General features: G+C 40.6%; 1 protein-coding gene across 5 annotated transcripts in view; it reads left to right on the top strand.

Moving 5' to 3' along the window:
• The first annotated feature begins 2,459 nt into the window (after window positions 1-2,459).
• Window positions 2,460-22,916, top strand: part of SNX9 (sorting nexin 9) — a 75,756-nt gene continuing 55,299 nt past the window's right edge. For 2 of the 5 annotated variants that reach the window (XM_032407574.1, XM_032407573.1), the window contains exons 1-2: window positions 2,460-4,276; window positions 20,173-20,259. In XM_032407574.1, coding sequence (XP_032263465.1) covers window positions 4,259-4,276; window positions 20,173-20,259 — 105 coding nt within the window. In that variant the 5' untranslated portion in view covers window positions 2,460-4,258. Of the gene's footprint in view, window positions 4,277-14,039; window positions 14,045-20,083; window positions 20,260-22,916 lie in introns of those variants that run through there. The other 3 variants (XM_032407577.1, XM_032407576.1, XM_032407575.1) reach the window with 2 other exon arrangements.

Here is a 22,916-nt window from a genome sequence, read left to right as displayed (position 1 = left end):
TTCCATGATTTGTTTATAATATCTCTTTGTGTGGTGTTGTGTGTGTGAGTGTGTGTGTGTGTGTGTGTGTGTTTGTGGGATTTACTCAGATTCTTGAATCTGCAGGTTATCGTTGTCATCAAATTGGAAAGTTTTTGCCATTACTTCTTCAGAAATTTCCATACTGCCTCCCTGCCCCTCTGGGGCACATGTGTATTAGACTGAGTGGGTCTGTCTCACAGGTCACGAAGGCTCTGCCCATGTTCAGAGCCTCTTTTCTTTCTGTTGCTGTTTCAAGTTCACTGATCTTCTCTCCTGGCATATCTAATTATCCGTTGAGCCCATCCAGTAAATTTTTTAATTTCAGAAATTGTATTTTACACCTGTAATCGTTCCATTTGGATCTTTTTTATAACATCCATTTTTCTCATTATAATCATATGTTCCTTTAAGTCCTTGAACATATTTATAGTAGCTGTTCTAAAGTGTCTGCCAATTTTATTGTGTCTGTCATTTCCTGGTGTGTTTCTAGTGACTGATGTTTTTGTCCTGGGTCACATTTTTCTCTTTCTTGGCTTGTCTGTTAATTTTTTATTGGATAGTGGACATTGTGTCGGCATGTTGCTGAGTGTCTGGATTTTGTGTTCTCCCTTTAAAGGGTGTTCAGGTGTGTTTGCTAGGCACTTACATTACTTGTGAATCAGTCCAGTTCTTTCAAGACTTACTCTAAGTTTTGTTGGGGTGGGGAGTCCAGAGTAATCTTACCTTAAGGTGCCTTTAGCCCTGCCCTAGCCCTGTTGGGGTCTCTACCATGAATGCTTTGGATGTGTTCAGTGAAGCTTCTCCACGCTGGTTCATCGTAGCTCCCAGCTCTGCCCTGACCTCTGAGTATTTTCTCAGCCCACAGCTCTCCTGTAGTTGTTTGCTTGGTTGTAAAGAGTTTTACCTTATTGTGTGCAGCTTAGTATTCATCAGCAGGCTCACAAAGACCTCTGTGCAGGTTTCTGGAGCTTTTTCTCTGAGTAGCTGCTTTGAGAGTCTGCCCTCAGTTGCTGAGCCTCCTGGAGTTCTGGTCTCAGTGTCTCTTCACCTGGACAGGGCCTGTGCTTTCTGCCTGGGCTTCTCCGCTTGGATTCTTAGTGTTTGGGTCAGAAGGTGCCTCCAGGCAGAAAGCTGGAGGCTTCCTAGGGTTCACCTTGTCTGCTTCCCTTCTCTCAGAGTTCACTGTCCTCTGCTCCCTGTTGCTCAATATCTGGAAACTGTTGTTTCATGTGTTTTGTCCAGTTTTCTAGCTGTATACAGTAAGAGGGAAAGTCTAGTACTGGTTACTCCTGTGGCCTTCTCCTATGACTTTGATTAATTTTGTTATTTTAACTACTGAAATTTGATGTATGACTTATTCATTTAATGTACTAGTCTTTCTCTTCTCTATTTTATTTGGTCTGTACTATAACCTCTTTCATTCCGCTTTTAATAGTTTAATCCTTCTGAGGCCCTCAGTGGATTCAGGTTATACCAGAGAAATGATACTGGAGTTCCAGGGCACACAGTTACTTTTGCCACCTTGCATAGAGTCAGAATCTTGCAGTTTATCCGCGAGGTCTCCGGATAACAGTGAAGACTGCGTGTCAGCTCAGATCCTCTTTCCTGTGCCTTTCCCTGGTGTGCAAGCGAGCCCTCTGAGAGTCTGTGTTGTTTAAGAAATACTGATTTTAGGGGAAATTTCAGTTCACATGAGGAACTTAAGGCACTGAATATAATACAATATTTTGACAGATTCCTTTGTGATGACTGTTTCTCTTAACTTTCATGAGATAATGTATTTTTTTCCCCAAGTGGGATTGTTGGAGTACTTAGCACAAAGTAATCGGTGTAGTAAAGGGCCAAGTAGAATTTGGCCACCATGATCATTAGCACCGGATGAAAGGGGCTGATAGCTCAACAAGAATTTATTTTACAGGACAGTTTAATCTGAACTAAGTTTTCACTCTCATGGGGAAAATAAATATTTCAAGGGACTTTGTGCCATTTTGGAAACTATGCTGAGTTAATATTAAATTAAATATGAAATGTTGAAAGATTTTAACATGGTTCTTTTTGTTTGTGGCTTTAAAGTGCTAAAAATTAAGGTGTTGTCATTCTGCATGTCTGAAGTCATAGTGTGTTTCAGGTGCCTTTTTAAAGTGATCACAGTATGTTTGGGATGAATTTATTTGTAATTCTCCCAAAATATCCCCTTGGGATTTTGGATGAAACTGCAGTAGATTTATAGACTGACATGTTTATGGTGTTATCCCTTTGTTCTCAGGAGCATGATGTGATTTATTGATATGACTTTCTTCACTAAGGTTCTTCATGCCTGTAGTTATCTCTTGTGCTTTATAGTTTGGTTTTTGTGGCTATTAGGAATATCCTCCCAATTGTATTTTTTTAATCAAGTTATTATTTACAGAGAAACTATTGACTTTTGCCAGTTTATCTTAGAATTGGTTTTATTAAATTTTCATTGTCCTATTATTTTTGCAAATGATTGGGGTTGAGGGACTCCCTGCAGACCATCCTCAGCATTGCTGTAATATCCCTACCTGCATTCTATATTGCATATACACGGGGTGAGGGGGTGTCTGAAGGGGGTAGTTGACCCTACTGGGAGGTGGGGCTCGTCCTTACAAGATCTGATGAAGTAACAGATTACAGAAATACCTTTAGTGGGAATAAGTAACCCAGTCCTCACTCAGCTCTTTGTCTTGAACCCCAAGGCTAGTTCAGACCACTTGGTGGGCTGGAAAGAGGACACAGTTGTGCAACAACTTTTAGCCCAATACAGAATGTGTACATAATGTTCAAAAAACCTAAAGGTCACGATAACTGACATTTACAGGGCCCTCTGTGCCAGTCACTTTTCTAAGCACTTTGCATTTATGACTTCATTTATCATTTGTGTCACGAGGCACATGCTGTTATCCTTATCTTATTCTGGAGGAATTTGAGACAGACTTGAAGGAATTTGGCCAAGTTTAGAAAGCTGTTGAAATGGTAGTGTAGGGAGTTGACCCTGCGTGGTCTGGCTCCAAAGTCCACTCATCATCGCCATGTTGCCAGTGATTACATTTCCTCTCCCTTTGTTGGGGGAATGAAAACCATTATCAACACACAGTGCTGAGGCCCCGGGGGACCGGGTGGGGGCGTGGGGGGCAGACCCTGTTGCTGGGAGTGTGTGAGTTTTCAACCAGTGGTCTTTGGGATTTGAGGAACTGTTTTCTTTTACACTTTTGTGTCCCCTTTTTTGCTACAAGTCACGTGTCCTTTAACAATCAGGTGGGGGGTAAAGTTATCTTCCTAACCACAGCTAAGTAAGTTTTTATGCGCTTTGCCGTGGAGGTTGCAGAGTGGGTTAGTAACCTTGCTGCTGTGATAGAGAACAAGGTAGATGTGCCGATACGAACAGTCCTAAGATTAAATACAACATGGAGTGTAGAGGAACATAGGTACTGTGGTTCTAACTGGTTCTCACGCATGTGAACACGTGTGCCAAAGGCATGACTTTTTGAAGGCTACTTTCAAATCTGTTAGCACTTTGTGCCCTTTGCAGGAGGAGGAGAACATTTTGAACTTTTACTTTTTTAGACTTCATTGTATTGCTTTTGTTGTTGTTGTAAAATGTATTATGTATATTATTTTTGTGCAGTGAAAATAACTACTCAGAATGAGAGCTCCAGGAAGATGTAGCCTTTTGTACAGATTCTGTCTGCCTCCCCGTCCTAGTCCTCTTGTAAGTTACGCTTTGGAGCCTTTTTGTGCTTTGTTACAACCAAGGAAGCATTCGGTATTTTCAACAGGATTCTGAGCTTCCTAGGTGGAGGTACAAAACAGTGCTTTCAATTTTTAATTTTGTTGACCAGGCAATAGGTTTATGTTAATTAAAAAACAAAAAACAAAAACAAAAAAAACACCAAGATTGTGCAAAGGGGATGAGGCTGGAAATTCCTCTCCTATCTGTCCCCTCCCCCAGCCAGCTGGCTTCTCTCCTTGGAGGCTGTTACCAGTTTCTTTTCTATCCTTACAGAGATATTCCGTGCACATACAAGCAGAGGCATTTCCCCCTTTTTCACACAAATGGTATACCTTGCTTTATTTTCACACATTCATTAGAGATGATTGCACCTCTGAAAAAGAAGCAAACCCCTAGTTCTTTTCTGCTGCGGAGCTTGGTGCTCCATTTGGCTGTGCTGGGACACTTGCTATTGTAAACAGCGAGGCAGTGAATACCCTTTTGTGCATGTCACTTTGCAAACATGTGAGTATTTCTAGAGGATAAATTCCTAGAGGAGGAATTTCTGAGTAAGAGAGTATGTGTGTTTGTAATTTTGATAGACATTACCAGAACTGCCTCTCACTTCCATTCGCACTGTAGGAATAACCTATTTCCCTGAACCTACGCCTTCATCAACATGATGTTGTTAGGAGTTTCATTTTTGTTTCTCTGCCATGCTGATAGGTGAAAAATAGTATTTGTTTAGTTTTATAAGTGAGGTTTTACATTTTTTAGAGTCATCCTTTTTTTACTGATTTGTAGGTACCCTGTGTAGAGTAGGGGAACTACCCTTTAGTCTGTGATATGAATTGCAAATATTTTTTCCCTGTTTGTCATTTACTTTTTATCTTCTTATATTGGCTTTTGCCAGGCAAGGCAGATATGTTTTATTGGGGCAAAGAGAAATTTCTCTCTCCCTACCTTTTAAGGATTTAAATTCTGTTTCACATTTGAAGTCCTCCTCTACTGCAAGATTATTTTTCAAATTCTCCTAAAATTTCCTTTGGTACTTTTTATAGTTCCCTTAAAAACCTCTTTTATTATGGAGAATGTCGAACATAGTAAAAAACAGAATAGTATAATGAAGCCTAAGCACTCATTACCAAGCTTCAGCGACTGTTGACTTACCTTGTTTGGTCCAAGACCCCATCCATTTCCTTGCTCTTACATAATTTCTGAAGAAATGTCAGATCTTTTATAACTTCATCTGTAAATATTTTAGTGTATATTTCTAAAGATGGGTAGTCCTTTAAAAGTATAACCACAGCGGCGCCTGGGTGGCGCAGTTGGTCAGGCGTCAGACTCAGTTTGGACTATGGTTGTGATCTCAGGGTTGTGAGATCAAGCCCAGCGTCTGGCTCCTTGCTCAGCACAGAGTCAGCTCAAGTTTCTTTCTCCCTCTCCCTCTGCCCGTCCGCCTGTGCTCATGCACCCCATGCTCCCTTCCCCCTCTCTCCAATAAATAAATCTTTTAATTAATTAATTAATTTGACGAGAGAGACACAGCGAGAGAGGGAACACAAGCAGGGGAAGTGGGAGAGGGAGAAGCAGGCTTCCCACGGAGCAGGGAGCCTGCTGGGCTCGATCCCAGGACCCTGAGATCATGACCTGAGCCTAAGGCAGACGCTTAACGACTGAGCCACCCAGGCGCCCCTAAATAAATCTTTTAAAAAATGATTTATTAAAAACTAAAGAAAAATAAAATAAAAATATAACCACAATACCATTTTGATACCTAAAAATTGAATACTTTTAAATATCACATAGCTCTTAAGTATGCAGACGTTCAATTGTCATATAACCTTTTTTGCATTTTGTTGGACTCAGAATCTAAATAAAGTCTATGTATATTGCAATCGGGATCAATCTCCCAAATCTCTTAAGTTATGGGTTCCCCTATTCCATCCCCTCCCCCGACAGGCTTGTTTTTGTCTTTGAGATTTGTTAGAGAAATGGATTCTGTAACTTCCTACATCTGTATTTTCTTACCGCATCCTCATTGCATAGTTGAATATATTCCTATATATTTCCTATAAATTGGTATGAGGATCTAGAATGGCAATAAGATGCAAATTCCATTTTTAAGTATATTTCATAACTGGCATTGTATCCCATCAGAAGGCAAATAATTTCTGGCTGTCTTTTGGAGGCACTATGCTTAGATGCATTAAATTATTAGGGATTGAAAATGATGTTCTAGTTCTATTATTCCTTTTTCATTTATTTCATTTATTAGCTGTCCTCAAGGTTCATCCACATTTATGCATGTTGCAGAATTTCCTTCTTTTTAAAAGCTGAATAATACTCCATTGTATATGTATGTATATCACATTTTCCTTACACATTCATCTGTCAAAGGACATTTGGGTTGTTTCCATACTGTGGCTATTACAAATAATGCTGCAGGGAATACGGGAGTGCTGATATCTCTTTGAGATCCAGATTTCAATTCTTTTGGATGAATACCCAGAAGTAGCATTATTGGCTCATATGGTAGTTCTAGTTTTAATATTGTGAGACATCTCCCTTCCCCCCCTCCCGAAAAAAGAGATCTCCATATTGATTTCCATAGTGGCTGTACCATTTTGCATTAGCTGGAATGTTTTATAGAGAGACACTTCTTCTCTGGTACTTGATTAAATAGTGCTACGGTTTATAAAGGAGAGGCAGGATAAATGCCTGTTTTTTTTCACCTGTATTTACCAGTTTTCAAAATGCATTGGTTCCCTGTATCCTATAATGGTGATCACTTATTTTTATCATTTTGAACTCACAGATTTAAATATATTTGATGTGTTAGTCTACTGCAATCCTTGTATTGTTGCTTATATTGTCCCTTATTTGGACAGCAAGCTCCTCTGCAGGTTGGAGCCTGTGTCCTTTTGATTCGGTCATAGCAGGTTTTGCTAGTGTCTTTCGTATCTGGTAGGAAAAGACGTTCCAGGCCCATCTTTGTATATCGTGTGTGGGTTTTTTCTTGTTTGTTTTTTTTCCTTTGAAACCTGAAATCAGCCATTTCTGTAAGTAAATCTAATTCCTTTTAATGAAAAATGCTATTTGAAGATTGTAATCTGGGCACTCACTCTGTGATTCCTCCCTTCCTTCCTTTAGTGTAAATATTTGGACCATCTTGGAATTTATATTGGTATAAGGCATGAGGTAGGAATTCACTTTGGTCTTTTTCCAGAGATCTGCTCATTATTATGAAACAGTATAATGTTGTCATAGTTCTTTGTTGTACTCTTACATACTATTATTATACATGTCTTTGGGATTAGTTGTGGACTTTCTACTTTTTCTAGTCTCTGCTTGGTTTTTGGTGAAAAAAAAATTTTTTTTATATTCTTTTTGTTTTTATATGGCCAAATTTTAGGATCATTTCTGTTTCAGGAAAAAAAAATCTGTTCATATTTTTATTAAAATCGGTGAACAGTTGCTATCTGGATGATCTAAAAACATGGGAAGGTTCTTTGTATGAATTAAGTTTTTGTTGCATAAGAAAGTATCCCCAAACTCATAACTTAAAACAACAGAGACAAAATTTTTCTTTAGTTCTGTGGGTAAGCTGTGGGTGGTTCCAATGATTTGGAAAGCCCAGCTGAGGCTGGATGAGCTTTGAGTGGCCTCCGCACAGCGCTGGACTCTCACCTGGTGCAGCTGGGCTGGCTGGGGTGGGATGGCCTCATCTGCAGAGACCAACCCGGGCTGGTTCAGCAGTCACTGAGGCGAGCCTGGTGACAAGACAGGGCAAGGCTCCACGTGCAAGTGCTTTTCATGCCTTTGCTTCTGTCACATTTGCTGTTAATTCTGCTTGGCCAAGGCAAGCACATGAACAAGACCAGAGTCAAGAGATGGAAAAATAGCCTTCACTTCCTCATGCATTGGAGGAGTGGCAAAGTCATATATTGCAAAGGTGGTATTCTTATAGGGAGAGGAGGATTTATTGTGGCCACTCTTGCAAATAATCTGCCGTATTCCCCAGTTTTTCCAACTTTCAGGAACATTGTAAAGCTTTTTCCAGATCACTTTCTGCTTTCTGCTACTGTATATGGTGTCTCCCTCCTCCCATTTTAATTTAGAATTCTTGGGCAGGTGGCATGTACACAATTAAAATGGAAATGATGTGAGGGGCGCCTGGGTGGCTCAGCCGGTTAAGTGTCTGCCTGTGGCTCGGGTCATGATCCCAGGGTCCTGGGATCAAGTCCCGCATCGGGCTCCCTGCTCCGCGGAGAGCCTGCTTCTCCCTCTGCCTGCCGCTCCCCCCGCTTGTGCTCTCTCTCCCTCTCTCTCTCTCTGACAAATAAATAGATAAAATCTTTAAAAAAAAAAAAAAAAAAATGGAAACGATGTGAAAGGAAATCCACTGAGAAATGCACTCCTTCCCTCTCCCATCTCTATAGGTAACCAGTTTTAAAATAATTTGTTTCTCTAGTGCTTTTTGGTGGAAATACTGGCAAATATAAATATCCTTCTACCTAGGAAAAGCAGTAGTCTTCTGTATGCCCTATTCCGCAGCTTGCTTTCTTCTCTCCGGGGTGTTCTCATTCCACACCAGTGCAGAGACTCTTCACATTCTTTCATTGCTGCCTAATACTCCCTTGTGGTGACAGACCGTGGTTCACTTAACCAGTTCCCTGTGACTAGACGCTAGGGTCGTGTACAGCACCGTTTGCCATAAATACCTGGTACACAGAGATGCATGTAGAGAGTGGAGTCCCAAAATGAGATTTCTGAGTCAAAGGGTCAATTTATCTTTAAGACTATAGTGAGATAGCATTTCTCCCTCCCCAGATTGGCAGAATATCCAGAAGTTGGGTAATTTATTCTGTCTGTGAAGCTACAGAGAACCATTACTCTGATATATGTATATTTTGCTGGTAATAGTTTAAATGGTACAGTCCCTAATGGAAATCTGGCAGCATCTTGCAAATTAATTTGTCTTTCTTTATGTGTGAAATTGAGCATTTTCTTTTAAATATGTTTAAGTGCCATATTTTTCTATAAACTGTTTCTCTGCCCATTTTTCTGGGTTGCTGGTCTTTTTCTTAAGTTCAAGAAGCTCTCTATATTAGGAAGAGTAACCCTTTGTGATATGAATTACAAAGATTCATTTTCCTTTATAAGTTGTGCGATATATGTTAATGATTTTTTTTTTAAGATTTTATTTATTTATTTGACAGAGAGAGACCGCAAGAGAGGGAACACAGCAGGGGGAGTGGGAGAGGGAGAAGCAGGCTTCCCGCCAAGCAGGGACCCCGATGCGGGGCTCGATCCCAGGACCCTGGGATCATGACCTGAGCTGAAGGCAGACGCCTAACGACTGAGCCACCCAGGGGCCCCTATGTTAATGATTTTTTATAATAACTTTGTTCCCAGCCATGTTACAGGGGTCAGCAAATTGTGGCCCATGAGCAAGATCTGGCCTGCCATGTGTTTTTTGTAAATAAAGTTTAATTGGAATGCAGCCACGCTCATTTGCATAACGTGTCTGGTAGCTTTTGTCCTAGAGCAGCAGAAACAGACCGTATGGCTTGCAGAACTTAAAATGTTTAGTATTGTGCCCTTTGCAGAAAAAGGAAAACCGACCCCAATTTGAAGCAACTACATGAAAGTGTTTCGTATGATGCAGCCGTTTTGATCTGGCCTTAAAAATTAAAAAAACCCAATTAACTTCTCGTGTGTACGTGCAGTTATGAAGCCGTGGGCAGAACAGGCAGTCACACGTGGGCGTCAGAAGTGTCTCTTTTGGCAAATTACTTGGTCAAAGTGACGTTATGTATGATATGGCCCGTTTGCCGCCACCTAATCAAATAACTATTAAAACACTTTTGTCCAATTGTTCTTATACACAGTACATAAAGAAGCTTTGATCTGGGTGAGTTTGGGTAGGAGGTCTCTTAAAATCATCTCTGTCTCTAGCAGTTTGGTTTGGTTCCGAGGATTTCCTTGGTCCCAGTCCTTTCCAGAACTATTCTCCATGTATGGAGTACAGGGAGGGGAAGTAATGTGGACATGGATGGTGCAGTGTGATTTATTTATGATGGCTATTCAGAACTTTTCTCTTCCTCTTGTGATGGTATAATTGCCCTTTGTTACACTCAGATTTAAGATTAGTCTAAATATGTCTTGGAAATTTATATTCCTATACTCAGTGAATTTCTGTTTACATTTCTGTATGTCTTGGAAATTTCCAAAATTGCTCATCTAATTGATCACTAGTTTAAAAATTCCTCTAAGTGCATCATATTTCAAGAAAATAGATACAAGCCCATTTTAGGAAAAAACATTTAAAGAACATACCAGTTTCACTGGTGGTTTATTCCCGAAATTTTTGCATAAGAAAAGTTTTTAGCCATTCTTTATGGCTGCTACAATTCTTTGTAGAAATTTCTTCTTTTGGGAGAAGATCTTTTACTAGAGCAACTTTTAAAATAAAACTTAACGGAACTTTATCATCCTGACTATATTCTTGAATAGGTCATAAACACGTTGCTTGTGAACATTTAAGGAAACGTTATTTTTTTTTTTTTTTTTTTAAGATTTATTTGACGGAGCATGTGTGCGCTGTCTCTCTTGCGGTCTCTCTCTGTCAAATAAATAAAATCTTAAAAAAAAATCATTAACATTCATCGCACAACTTATAAAGGAAAAAGAAGGTTGAAAATCTGGTTAGAGTTCATTACAATGCAGTTGACAGGGAAATTTGGTTATTTTTGTGACATATGCTTCAGGATAATAACATACCAGGGCATCATATTTCTAGGAGTTTCATGTAATTTTTAGAACACTTAATTTTAATAACATATCTACGTAAGTATAATGCAGGAGGGTTGAATATCACTTATTTGACAATGCTTCCATGTAATTTAACATACCAAATAAGCCTAATTACTTTAATTTCTCAAAAAAAGTCTTTGAAACATTCTGTGGGCCCTTTGGAACACCTCAGATTATGTGGTCAAAAGACTTTATTTTAGAAATTGATTTGGGGGAGTAGGTCAGAAATATCAAAAGGTTTGGACATTTGATTAAATAGAATCACAAGTCATTATGAAACAATTATTCATTTAATCACAATGACAGTACAAGATTTCAAAGGCAAATACAGGTTACAGAGTTGTGAGCAAAATTTAGCTCTTTTCCTGTTAAGACTCAGTTTTCTTAAGTAATCAAAGAGCTGATAAACATAGGAAATTATTTTGGCAAATAGTAATTGTTACGCAGATAATGTAAAAGGTAAAGAAAAACTTTTGTTTACAATTTCTTAGGGAGAGCAGACCAATAGTTCAAGAGAACTTTGTACTTTTAACAAAAAAAAAAAAAAAAGTTTGCACCAGGGTACTTTTGATATTAAAACTCATTTACTTATTTAAATTTATCCTCATCTCAGCCAGTACTGACCACACATAAAGTTCTTTCTGAAGACTGTTTCTCCATGAAACTTCTACAAGTTTTTTTTACATTCAGATTTTGTCCTAAATTTTCCCTCTTTGAATAACCAGTCCCACTTGAGGACAACATTATTTTCTTTTTCTCCAACAAATATGTATTTTCATTCCTCATATTTTTTCTTATGAAAAGCACATCCCATTTTCCTCACATACCAAGTTGTTTCCCTTGTTGTTTCCAGTGATCTTAATTATATTTGTGAGAATTCTTAATGCTTAGAAACCTTAATTTCTAGTGGAAACAGGGTAGTAAGCAATTGTGAACTGTCACGGCAGAATTCATTAGATTGGCAGATACATATTTTATATGAATGTGGTGTTTTCCCATAGTACAGTCTTTCGGTAAAGCATAAAGTATGATTATTAACAGACCCAAATTTATCCTTAGTTTCTGCATTGGTAAGACAGTAGATAAGCCATGTTCATTACTTAATGTTTCCTTATTTTATCTTATTGGAAATGATCTAGACAATCAATGAATTTAACTCATCATTTAACTTAGCAAGACTTTAAAATCTAGGTTACCAAAGATTTTGGAAGCTATTTAAAAGTTTACCTACAAACCTTTTTATTTTATTTATATCTTTTTAATTTACTTGTTCTTAACAGTTATACCCATAAAATTTGATGAGGCATCAGACAAAGTCAGCTGTTATTCTAAGTTTCTTTCTCTTCTGGAAGATTTTGCAATAGAGATACCATGAACTTATTTGACTTTTAGTAAACAAGCAGAATAAACGTTTTATATTTAATGCTGATAACTCTAAATACATGTCTGCAACCTTAAGTTAGTTTTAATACCAAATATTGCTTGAACTTGAAAAACATTTGGGTTAGTTTCTATCTTTCTGAGCTTTAGGATGGCCAGTCCTTACAAGTGCATGCCTTCAAATCAACTAGCTCTTTTATAAATTAATTTTAGCAATACCATCCAGAGGTAGAGAAAATATCTCACATTTACAATATACATGGACACACAAAAAAATGGACAAGATACAAACAAAATCTTAATTTTCTTTCTACTAATATTTGTGGAGAGGACATTACAGGCCCAGTTTTTAAATACTTCTTTTTTTCTTCAGTTTCAGGAGATTGTGTTTACATTTCAAAGATAAGATTTATAATTTCAAGGGACAGAGAATGTAAAAAAATTTTTTTCTAGACTTTCAGGGTAATTGCTATTAATTGCTATTTAAAATTTACTTTTTTTAAAGGTATAGAACAATTGTGTTCCAATATCTTGATCTCTTATAATATGTACAAACATTTTGAGAGGAATTAGGTGAGGCTTGGAGATTGGTAAAGTTGGTGAGCTTTAACTTGTTTCTAGAGTTGTAGTTCTGGTTTTGTAGAGGTTTGTAAAAGACAGTTGTTCCTAATTCCCCAAAGACATGGATTACAGCCTGAATATCAAGGGATTGACCCTTATTTTTTTTTTTTAAAGATTTTATTTATTTATTTATTTATTTATTTATTTGAGAGAGAGAGCATGGCGGGGGAGGGTCAGAGGGAGAAGCAGACTCCCTGCTGAGCAGGGAGCCTGACGTGGGACTCCATCCCAGGACCCCGGGATCATGACCTGAGCTGAAGGCAGTCGCTTAACCAACTGAGCCACCCAGGCACCCGATTGGCCCATATTTTTAACTAAATTTGCTTCTCTATATCAGGAAGAATTTTAACTAAAATGGGAACCAAGAGATTTATGACTTTGTAAGGTATGTATAGAGCATTTTAACAAAAGCCTTTTTTTCTGGGTACAAAATTTACCCTTGGCTTTGATTACTCCCCGAACATTGGCCTTTTGCAGATCATTTGTATAAGGCCTAGGAGAAATTTTGGTCATCTATTTCCTCAGTGAAGGCAAAGTTGTGAAATATAGTCAAGTAATCTAATTACTCCCTAAATTAGGTAGGGTCTTTTGAAAGTAGAAGTAAAAGGATTTTAGAATTTCAAAGATCTGCAGCTGTCCAGGGGGTGTGAATTCTTTCACAGCGGGTAGTCTGGGATACATCTGCGAAGGACTCTGTGCAGGAATGCCCAAGGCAGGCAGAACGTGATCCCAGAGCCCGGGAGCGTAGGAGCGAGGCCAGTCGTATTGCCAGTCTCAGGTGCTCTTGTTAGATTTATTTTCTGGCTTTCAGCTCTTACATGAGCATCCTAGATACCTAGAGCCTAGAGATTAGGCCGGAATGATCTCTGTAAATCAGAGGGAAGTTAAAACAGACAGGTGAGCCTGGATTTTAAGAAGGGGAATTTACTTTGGGTGTGGACATTTATTTTTAAGTCTTAGGGCTAATTTCTGTTCTTTTGTCTTGTCGGGGGATTCTCTGAGGCCAGCCATTACACTAATAACACAACTGAGCTCTCTCTCTCTCTCTCTCTTTTTAATATAGCCAGTTTAAGGGATCCATTGTCTGGCCATTGGTGAATAGGATCTATTAGTAGCAACTCAAATCAGTAAGCCTTTTAGTGGCTTAACCAAAGATGCAAGAGGCTTCCAGAGAAGGGCATAGATGATGCAGACCCCATGATCCAAAAGTTTACTCCCGAAACTAGTATAAGAACGTTTAAAGGCACGGGCAGTAAGGATGGTGTCTCCCGCATCCCACGAGAATGTGAGATGCCTCCAGTCACAGGCCTACTAATCTGTAACACCAGGCAGGTGCTTCTGGAATGGGACTCAAGCAGTGAAAGTTGAGATGACAAAAGTTCCTCTGGGCTGGGACCTCTCGTGACAGACACCCCTGAGAGCTGGCACAGCTGGACAGGCTCGGATCCCCAGTCTATTCGACTGGCCACCAAGGTGCACCCTCTGGATGGTGGAGACCAAAGAGAATATTCCCATTGGTCATAAAGCCAAGCTCTTGGAACATGGAACAAAATGAAAGGAAAACTCCAAAAGCTTTATGTAAGCCTTGGGTCTGCTGGAGCCACACTAATACCTGGGAGGGATGTGCTGTGGGGTTGAGGACTGTGTGTTGTCTTAGAGTATACACCTCATTGCACAGAAGTTTTCTTGAGGTTGGCAGGTGACCTGGTGTCAGTCTGCCCTGTTGTGGGGCCCACTTCTCCTATCACGGGAGTCCTCTTGAGGTGGCCTAGCAGCTTTTAAGTGCTCGACCCCTGCCCACCAGTTTTGTGGCTTTGGCTTCCAAGATGTCCCTTAGCAACAGATGACAAACAATAGAAGAGACACAGAGGAGAACAGAGACCATCTCTGGGAGGAAATGGATCAGTAACCAAATGTAACCAATCACTTAAGCCCAAGGAACTAGTTCCACAAACATTTTCTCCTGCTAATCTGAGTTTAGAAAGTAAGAAGAGGACTCTCACCATCTTCTCCATTGACTCTGCAGGTAGAGATTCCGGGAGGCTGACATGGTAAGAAATCTCACCTCTGTGGCTGCTGGTCAGATGTCCCAGGGTCTCCCAGCTGCACTTGAGTCCGGGGTGAGCGGGGGCTGGTGAGTTAAAGTATCCTGCCCAACTACGCCAACTGTCCAGGAGCATGAATTCCTGTCCCTTTCTAGGGACATTCCTGTCCTTCTAGCTGGACTAAGAATCAAATTGACATGAGACAGATTAACAGGAGAAAATGAAATTTAATAGCATACGTACAGGGAATCCACACAGGCAAAATGAGGTATATGTAGCTGAGGTACAGGGGTGCAAGGCCTGGCTACGGGGGTCCCAGACAGACTGGTTTTGGCCATTCGCCACTGACAAAATCCACAGGCAGAGAAAGGAGCCGTGGTAAGAACAAGAAAGGAATTGATTTCATTGAGGCCACCCACCAGGAAAACAGCACCCTAGCATCTCAAAGACTGTCTCCAGAGTGCTGAAAGTACTTCCAGGTCTGTATAAGGAAAATGTGGGGCAAAGGGGGGGGGGGGTACGTGCAGGTGGGTACGTCACATGTTGGGGTCAGGCATGTGGGGTCTTGCTGGCTCAAGGCAGACCTTATTGCTTAACGGGGTAGTTTTGGTTCTCATCATGCTTTGTCCACGGGGACTTTTTTTTTTTGCCTGAGTTAAAAGATAAGCTGGACAGAAGAACTTAATCAGAAAGTTTGAGGTCAGAATGCAGGTGGTTGAAGTCCTCCTTCAAATAGGAGGTTCTGAACTAAGACGGGGGCAGGGGTCTGGGGCTTCAGAGGAAAGCATTTCCCAGGGCAGTGAGAAGAGCAGGTATCTGCTAATTAGATGGTTGCCCTGCCCTACAGCTGGGTCATCAGATACAGTTTATCTCAGCAAATAACCCTTATTCTGCGGAAGACCCTCAACGTGGATTCTTCTATGTGGTTAAGGGAAGGACAGATGTTTCTCTTGAGCTGCAGGGTCTCATTGCCTTCAGCTGAGAATAATCTTCCTACTAACGTGGTCCATCTTGGGGGTGGCCTGCCCTTGGCCCCTACACCTTCATTGGAAATTTTAAGAGCCACATACCCAAAATGTGATAATCGATCCATGTCCTCTGGGAAAGAGTTTCTTAATGTGTGTGGCCGTCTGGGACCTCAACGCGGCCCTAAATTCACAGTTTTAGTAACGACACAGGGGAAGCTGTGGAAAGCATGCATAGCAGGCTTTCTGAGGACTCTTGGGCAGGAAAGGATAAGCAGTAGTTGGGTAGAGTTGGATGATGGCTTCAGAATTCAGAAAACTTAGTAGGTTGGGGCAATGGCTAAATCTAACAAGATGAAATTTTACAGAGATAATTTAAGATTCTCTGATGCAAAGTAACAACTGAACAAGCGCAGGCCAGGATTGAACTGAAATCACAGATTGTTATAAACCGAAAAGCGTTTAAGTCTTAATCATTTAGAATAAGGACAAATACATCTGCATATATTAAAGGCGTAATAATGCTCTTAGAGTCTATTAAAGGAAGTTCTTTTTCTTCTGATGATCTTGATGGTTATGTAAAAATGAGATAGAGGAAAGCATTAACGGTATACGATTTCACAAGAAGTCAAATGAGCGTGCTTAAGTAAAACACGCTTGGCATTTGAGGGCCACCTGGGTGGCTCAGTCGGTTAAGCGTCTGCCTTTGGCTCAGGTCATGACCCCAGGGTCCTGGGATCGAGCCCCGCATTGGGCTCCCTGCTCAGCAGGGTTCTGCTCCTCCCTCTCCCTCTGACCCTCCCCGCCAATGCTTGCGCGCATGTGCTCTCTCTCAAATGAATAAATAAAAAATCTTAAAAAAACAAAAAGCAAGCTTGGCATGAACTAGTTATATAGAAATACCACTTACATGTAAAATTTCAGTTCTCAAGGGTCACATTAATAAAGGATCTGTCCATCTCTTGAAATTTTTTATTTTTAGTTTTTGAGTGTCTCTGTTTTTAAAGTGAGAGAGCTACATTACTGAAGATTTACTGCTTTTCCCTAGATTTAATTATGATTTATATAAAACCAGAGAAGCAGGTGCTTAAGGATGGGGACTTGTCCTCTGCATTTTGACCCCCACATGAACTTTCTGCAGCCGGTTTTGTTTTTTTGTCATTTGGAACTTTTTAATTCTCTTGTTCATTTTAGGTTCTAGTGTTTTGTTTTGCAAAATAGGAAACGCGGTAGTGTTACTATATCCAGTGTTTCTCTTTTATTTAAAATGTCGTCTTAATAAAGTCTTTGGTTTGGGATTATTGGTTTGTATCAACTTGGGCTCTCTTGGTTGTGTGACAGAATCTGAACTCCCGTTAGCTTAGGCACGAAAGGAGACCCGTTGGCTCTTGTGTCTGAGAGCAGGAGAGCAGCCTCAGGCTGTCCCTCGAGTGATCCCCTCAGGACGTTCTTTCCCTTTGTCGTTCCACTCTGTACCTCAGCTAGTTAGCCCCTGGCAGCATTTTCAGAGAAAAAGACCCTTGCGCCCCAGCGTCTGTATCAGTTTCTAGGGAAGAGTTCTGATTATCCCTGTTTGGGTTATATGCTTACCAATGGCTTGGAGTCAAGCAGGAACTTTCCAGAAGGAAGGGATGTGGAGCAGACAACATAACAGATGTTTGCGACGTGGTCAAGAAGATTGAATACTTTCGTACCCCTCTCTTCTCTCTCAGAAGGAAATCCGTGTGAAGGCTGGTGGGTTACGCACATGCAGCGGTGTGGCGCCACGGGTCTATTCCAGGGCCTGGACCGTCGAGAGCTTTGGATCTGTGATGTTTATTTTACTGTCGCTAGATAATGGAACTTAGGTTTAAGATTGCTGTCTACTATCCCTTCACCTTCTTCTATAAGACTTTTTGGTATTGCTGTTGAAGAGACTGTTGTTGACGGTATGTGTTCAACATACGGTATCCCATCCCCTGCCGTCCAGGACCTGTGTAGAGACTTAGCTCCTGAAAATACTTGAGTCATTTCTTAAACTGTAGCCAACGCTGGAGAAAGCAGCATCAAAAAAGGGACCTTTTCTCAAAGGCCGTACAAAGCATAGGGGGACTGATGGGCATTTGGGGTGGAGGCCAGCATCTCTGTATGCTGTCAGTGGTGGAGCGAGGGAGAAGCCAGATCCAGATACCAGAAAAGCAGGTAAAGAGAGACAGCACCCCAAGGGTTTCCGTTCTAGGGGCTTCCGGGCTACCTAAGCTTGGTAAGAGTGGTTGCTCAAATTTGTTTTCTGTTGACACGTTATGCTCATTTGGGGATGTGCTTTTTAACATTTTTTTGTTCTCTAAAATTTCTCTCAATTCTAATTTTTAAGAAGCATCTCTAGGATTTTTTTTTCAGGCGGCTTAAATCAGTGTTTCCATAAACCTACAATGTTTATATATATTTTTCCATGGCTAAAGTTCAGTAATATTTAAATGTGGGAGTTTCCAGTTTTCGTTTTTGACTTGTTCCATCAAGTTGTGCGTTTGGTACACAAGAGGCTTTGGTATTCTGTAGTGGGGATTAGATTTAGCTGCATTAGAAAAGACTTGTTAACCAGGATCCCTAAGGAACAATAACCAAGCAGCAGGTGGTTCATCCGACTCTTGAGTGCACACCAGGCCCTTCCCAGGAAGCTCGCAGTCCTGGGGGCCATGCCTGACCCAGGGACCCTCTTCACCCTCCTCATGCATTTATCTGTATCTGCCCTCGATGCGTGAGGAATTGAGATTGGGGTGACGTTTTTAAAAAATACCCCACAACGTGACCAGCAGAATTCTGTCAACTTTTGCAGCAGTAGGAGAAAGAGCCATCAGCACAGGCTCGGCGTCCCGTGTCCTGACCCCGGGAAAACTGTCGTGCTCACAGAGTTCTGCTCCGGCCTGCTCCGTCCACCCCCTTCCCAGCCTCTCAGGACGGAAGGCCAGGAGCTGATGCCGTTCTGTGACTGACAGACCGGACTGTTTGTTTCTTTCTAACATTTTGTTATGAAAAAACCTCAAACATGTAGAAAATTTGAAATCATTTTCCATTGAACACTATCAGCCCATCTAAATTCTGTAAACAACATTTTACTCTACCGGCTTTGTTGCATATTCATCCCTCAGTCTTATCATCCTTTTTTTTTTTTTTAATGTATATCAAAATAAATTAGTATTTGGAGGGTGGTGGTTTTTTGTTTTTTGTTTTTTGTTTTAACCTTTTACCAGTAGCTGTAAATCCTTAATCCTTGTTCTGAGATTTCAGGCATCATTAAGCAAGTGTGGGGAGAGTGCACTAGCAAGCAGGAGGGCCTAGCGCAGTTCTGACCATATGGTGGGTGTTCAGTAAATATTTGTTAAATGAGTGCAGTTCCATTAGTCCTGTTTGACTAGCTCTGTACATATACTTGAATTTGCCACTTAGGACAGTTACTTTCCAAATAAATCGTCGGTTTCCTAAGTACATGAAGATGGACCTTCTTTTATGAGATAGTCCATGAAAGACAATTATTTAGAATTTGAAACGGATTAAAAATATATATTAAGTACTATACTTTTTACCACAGTGATCATCTTGGAATGTGCACATAGTGGTATTCCCGGGAATCCATGTTTCTGGGTTGACGCACACCTCAAGGAGCCTCTTGAGGAAGAGGCTGAAGGAGCAGCCCCACCTCCCATCAACCAGAACAGCTTCCCTTTAGTCTGTTTTCCATGGAATTAAGATTTTATTGCAGGAAAATTTGAAAATCACAGCTGTTAGGTCAGCTAACCAGTGTACACCACCCCGTGGAGGCTCTCGTATAGTGGGTAGTATTCCAGGAGAAGAATATAAGTGTATCTTGCTCCCTGGATCTTAAATTCTTAGTTGGCTAGGGGTACTGCATCATTAAAATTCATCCCAGTGGCTCTAGATAAAGAATAGTGAGCATTTTCACTGCCAGGGAATAATCTAAATGTATGAATCTTACATGAGTGTACACATGTGTGCATCTGTATGTTCCCTTAGTCCCTGAGAGTGAGTGTGCCCAGAATGAATGATGTCTCTATTTTCACTTCTTACCTCTGTAAAGAAAGGGTATTGGGGCACTTAGGTGGCGCAGTTGGGTGTCCGACTCTTGGTTTGGACTCAGGTCATGATCTCCGGGTCTTGAGATCCAGCCCTGTGTCGGGCTCTGCACTCAGTTCAGATCAGCTTGTGATTCTCTCTCCCTCTGCCCCCGCCAAATAAATAAATCTTTTAAAAAAAGGAAGAAATGAAGGGCATGCTTTTCTCTCCCCTCCCCCGCCGATGAAATAGGTGTGTTTTGAGAACATTCTGGGATCTGATCTCTGAATGCAGTATGGGCAGCTACCAGAAACCTTCCCTGTTTCCAAAACAGAGTAGGGGCCCTCAGCGTTGGTGTCCTCTTTCCTCACAATAGGGCTGATGAATCATTTTGGTAATATGTCTTCCTTTATTTCAAAACAACCATAGCCACGGTCATGAGTGTTCATGCCAGCATGTTTACAAATTGTATGATAAAGATTGTTTGATTTTTTACTGTGAAGTTTACATTTGTAACTTCCTCTGTCTCTATTCCCAATAGGCTCGGGTTATGTATGATTTTGCTGCTGAGCCTGGCAATAATGAACTGACGGTTAATGAAGGAGAAATCATCACAATTACAAATCCGGTAAGAGGTTTTAAAATCTGATGGTCTCTTAAGGACAATAATTATTTTTAAGATTTTATTTTGTTTAATAAGTTGATAATTCAAACCCACACAAATTTTTACCCTGTTGTTTATGAAGTATTGATGGTGAAGTAAGACTCTATATTTTATAAACAGTGAATAAAAGTTAAGTCCCCTAAAGGTAGTTGGATGGGGTTCCATCAGACAGAAATGGAAAGAGATGTCCCAGACAGATCCCAGCCAGAGCACAGGTGTAGAGATTAGAAAGCATTCAGTGTTTCTTGGAAGTCACAGCTAAGGCTGATTGACAGCCTGTGAGCCAAGTGTTTGGCTGAATACTACACATGTATTCTTGACATGTTTTCTCCATGAACTCTGTGAGCTAGGGACTTTTAATCTGTGTTTTACAAATGAGGGTAATGAGACGTAGAGGGTAAGCAAACTTGCCCAAGATCACTTTGTTTATAAGTGGCAGAGTAAGGGTGCAAAACCACATCTGCTTGGCCTCTGAGCCTCTGCTTTTTCTCTCTGCTGGGAACACAACACGTAAACAAGGGTCCCAGGGGTACGGGGCACATACGTGCCAGTAGCAGACAGGCTAAGAAAACTGGCTCTTCAAGCCAAATCAGACAGGATCTGTGGGCCAGGATGTAGACTTTGGACTTCATTTGTAAGTAGTGGATTCATTTAAGGGTTTTCTTCTTGATGTTGTTGTTAGGCAGGTGATGTCGTGAGACTTGCATTTCCAGGAAATTAATCTAGCACAGGTGTATCGAGTGAACTGGCGTGGCTGGAGCCTGGGGATGTGACTTCAGGTCGTAGCAACAAGAACTGAAGAAAGCTGAACACAGGAGGCCTTGCAGAGTCAGACCCAGAGGACTTGGTGCCAGATTAGATACTGTTGGAGAGAAAAGAGACAAGGATCCCCGAGAGTTTTGGCCTTTGACCTGAGAGAATGGTGGATTTATTAAGTATGTGAGTCAGAGAGAAAAGCTTCTTTGGGAAGATTAAATGAGTTTATTGTTAGATATGTGGCACTTGAAGAATAGTAAATAATTAACCCTTCCCTATAGCTTTGCCTCAGTTTAAAAATGGAAATGGCCGAGCTGGAGGTGAGAACTGGGGATAGGCCAGCTCCCCGGGACGCCTTTGAGAGTAGCATGTGAAGAAGGTGGCCGGGACAGCTGGAGACGTCCTGGGGAGGGAAGGAGGAGATGCAGGTGTTCCTCCAGGTGGGGGGGACAGGGGCCTGGGACAGTGCAGAGACCGGGGAAGGAGAACAGGAATGACCAAGAGAGGATGGTGGCTTCTTAATACTGATAGTATTTTCAAAACCTGTCTTAATATGTTTTAGATACAAAAAATAATTACTGGGTAGGAAAAGTATATATAGTTTTAGATAATATGCTAAGTGTATATAAGTAAATAGTTTATTTTTAATCATTAGAGAGATTAAAGATTCTTTATCTGATTTTTTTAAATGAAGAAATAGTCTTCATTTCCTGGTAAAATAGTATTTAAGTTGTTGTCATGCTCAAAAATGGACAAAGTTGTCGCTTAATGTGATTTTTATTTTTATTATTTATTTATTTAAAAAAAACAGTTAAGCACCTGACTCTTAGTAATAAGTAATAAATCTGTAAATAAATAGTAATAAATAAATCTGTTTTTAATAAATAAAAATAAGCCATTTATTTAAATAAATTTAATAAGCCATTTATTTAAATAAAATAAAATAGTAATAAATAATAGTAAATAAATAAATAATAAAAATAAAAGGAGAATGGGGAATGACCAAGAGAGGGGAGAGGCAGAGGGAGAGAACAGCCCCGACTCGGGGCTCGATCCCAGGACTTAGAGATCACAACCTGAGCCGAAGGCAGACGCCCAAACATCTGAGCCACCCAGGTGCCCCTTCAAATGATTTTTAAAAAAGAATGTATTATTAGGGCACCTGGGTGGCTCAGTCAGTTAAGCACCCGACTCTTAGTTTAGGCTCAGGTCATGATCTCAGGGTCATGGGATCAAGCCCCACGTCGGGCTCCAAGCTGAATCTGCTTAAGATTCTCTCTTCCTCTCCCTCTCCCTCTGCCCCTCCTCCTGCATGCGTGCTCGCTCTCTAAATAAATAAATAATAAATAAAATCTTCAAAAAAAATGTGTTATCTAAATTCAGATAGGTATTAACTAATTGAGACATGATTTATGAACTTAAGACAACTCTTATTTTAAGGTGAAAAAGTAGGACTTTGTTGAGATAATAGATTGAAAAGTGGGAATTCTAGTATATTTTATAATTTAGTTTAACATTGTTTATCCAGAAGAATGAAGGAACCATGGATCAGTTAGCTTTTCCTAGATAATAGGCAATCCCAAAGCTTATTAGTGGCTTAAACAAACAACCATTTATTGTCTTGCTCAGGAACCTCCAGGTTGGCTGGATGGTTCCACTGACCTGAGCTCCCTCACATGTCTGCAGGCACCTGGTGGGCAGCTGGGGGCTCAGTGCTTTAACACGTGGTCCTTCAGGTGTCTGGCAGTTCCCCTGCTGAGGGTTGGCTGGCTTGGGGTGGGGCGTCCAGGAGACTGAGCCTTTTCTCTGTCATCTAGCAACCCAAGTTATTCACACAGCTCTTTTGGGAAAAATGTGCAAAGCCT

Source organism: Phoca vitulina, unplaced genomic scaffold (genome assembly GCF_004348235.1).
Source record: "Phoca vitulina isolate PV1807 unplaced genomic scaffold, GSC_HSeal_1.0 scaffold9, whole genome shotgun sequence".
Classification (NCBI taxonomy): domain Eukaryota; kingdom Metazoa; phylum Chordata; class Mammalia; order Carnivora; family Phocidae; genus Phoca; species Phoca vitulina.
Note: the sequence above shows the minus strand (reverse complement) of the source record. Positions and strands in the feature narration are given on the sequence as shown.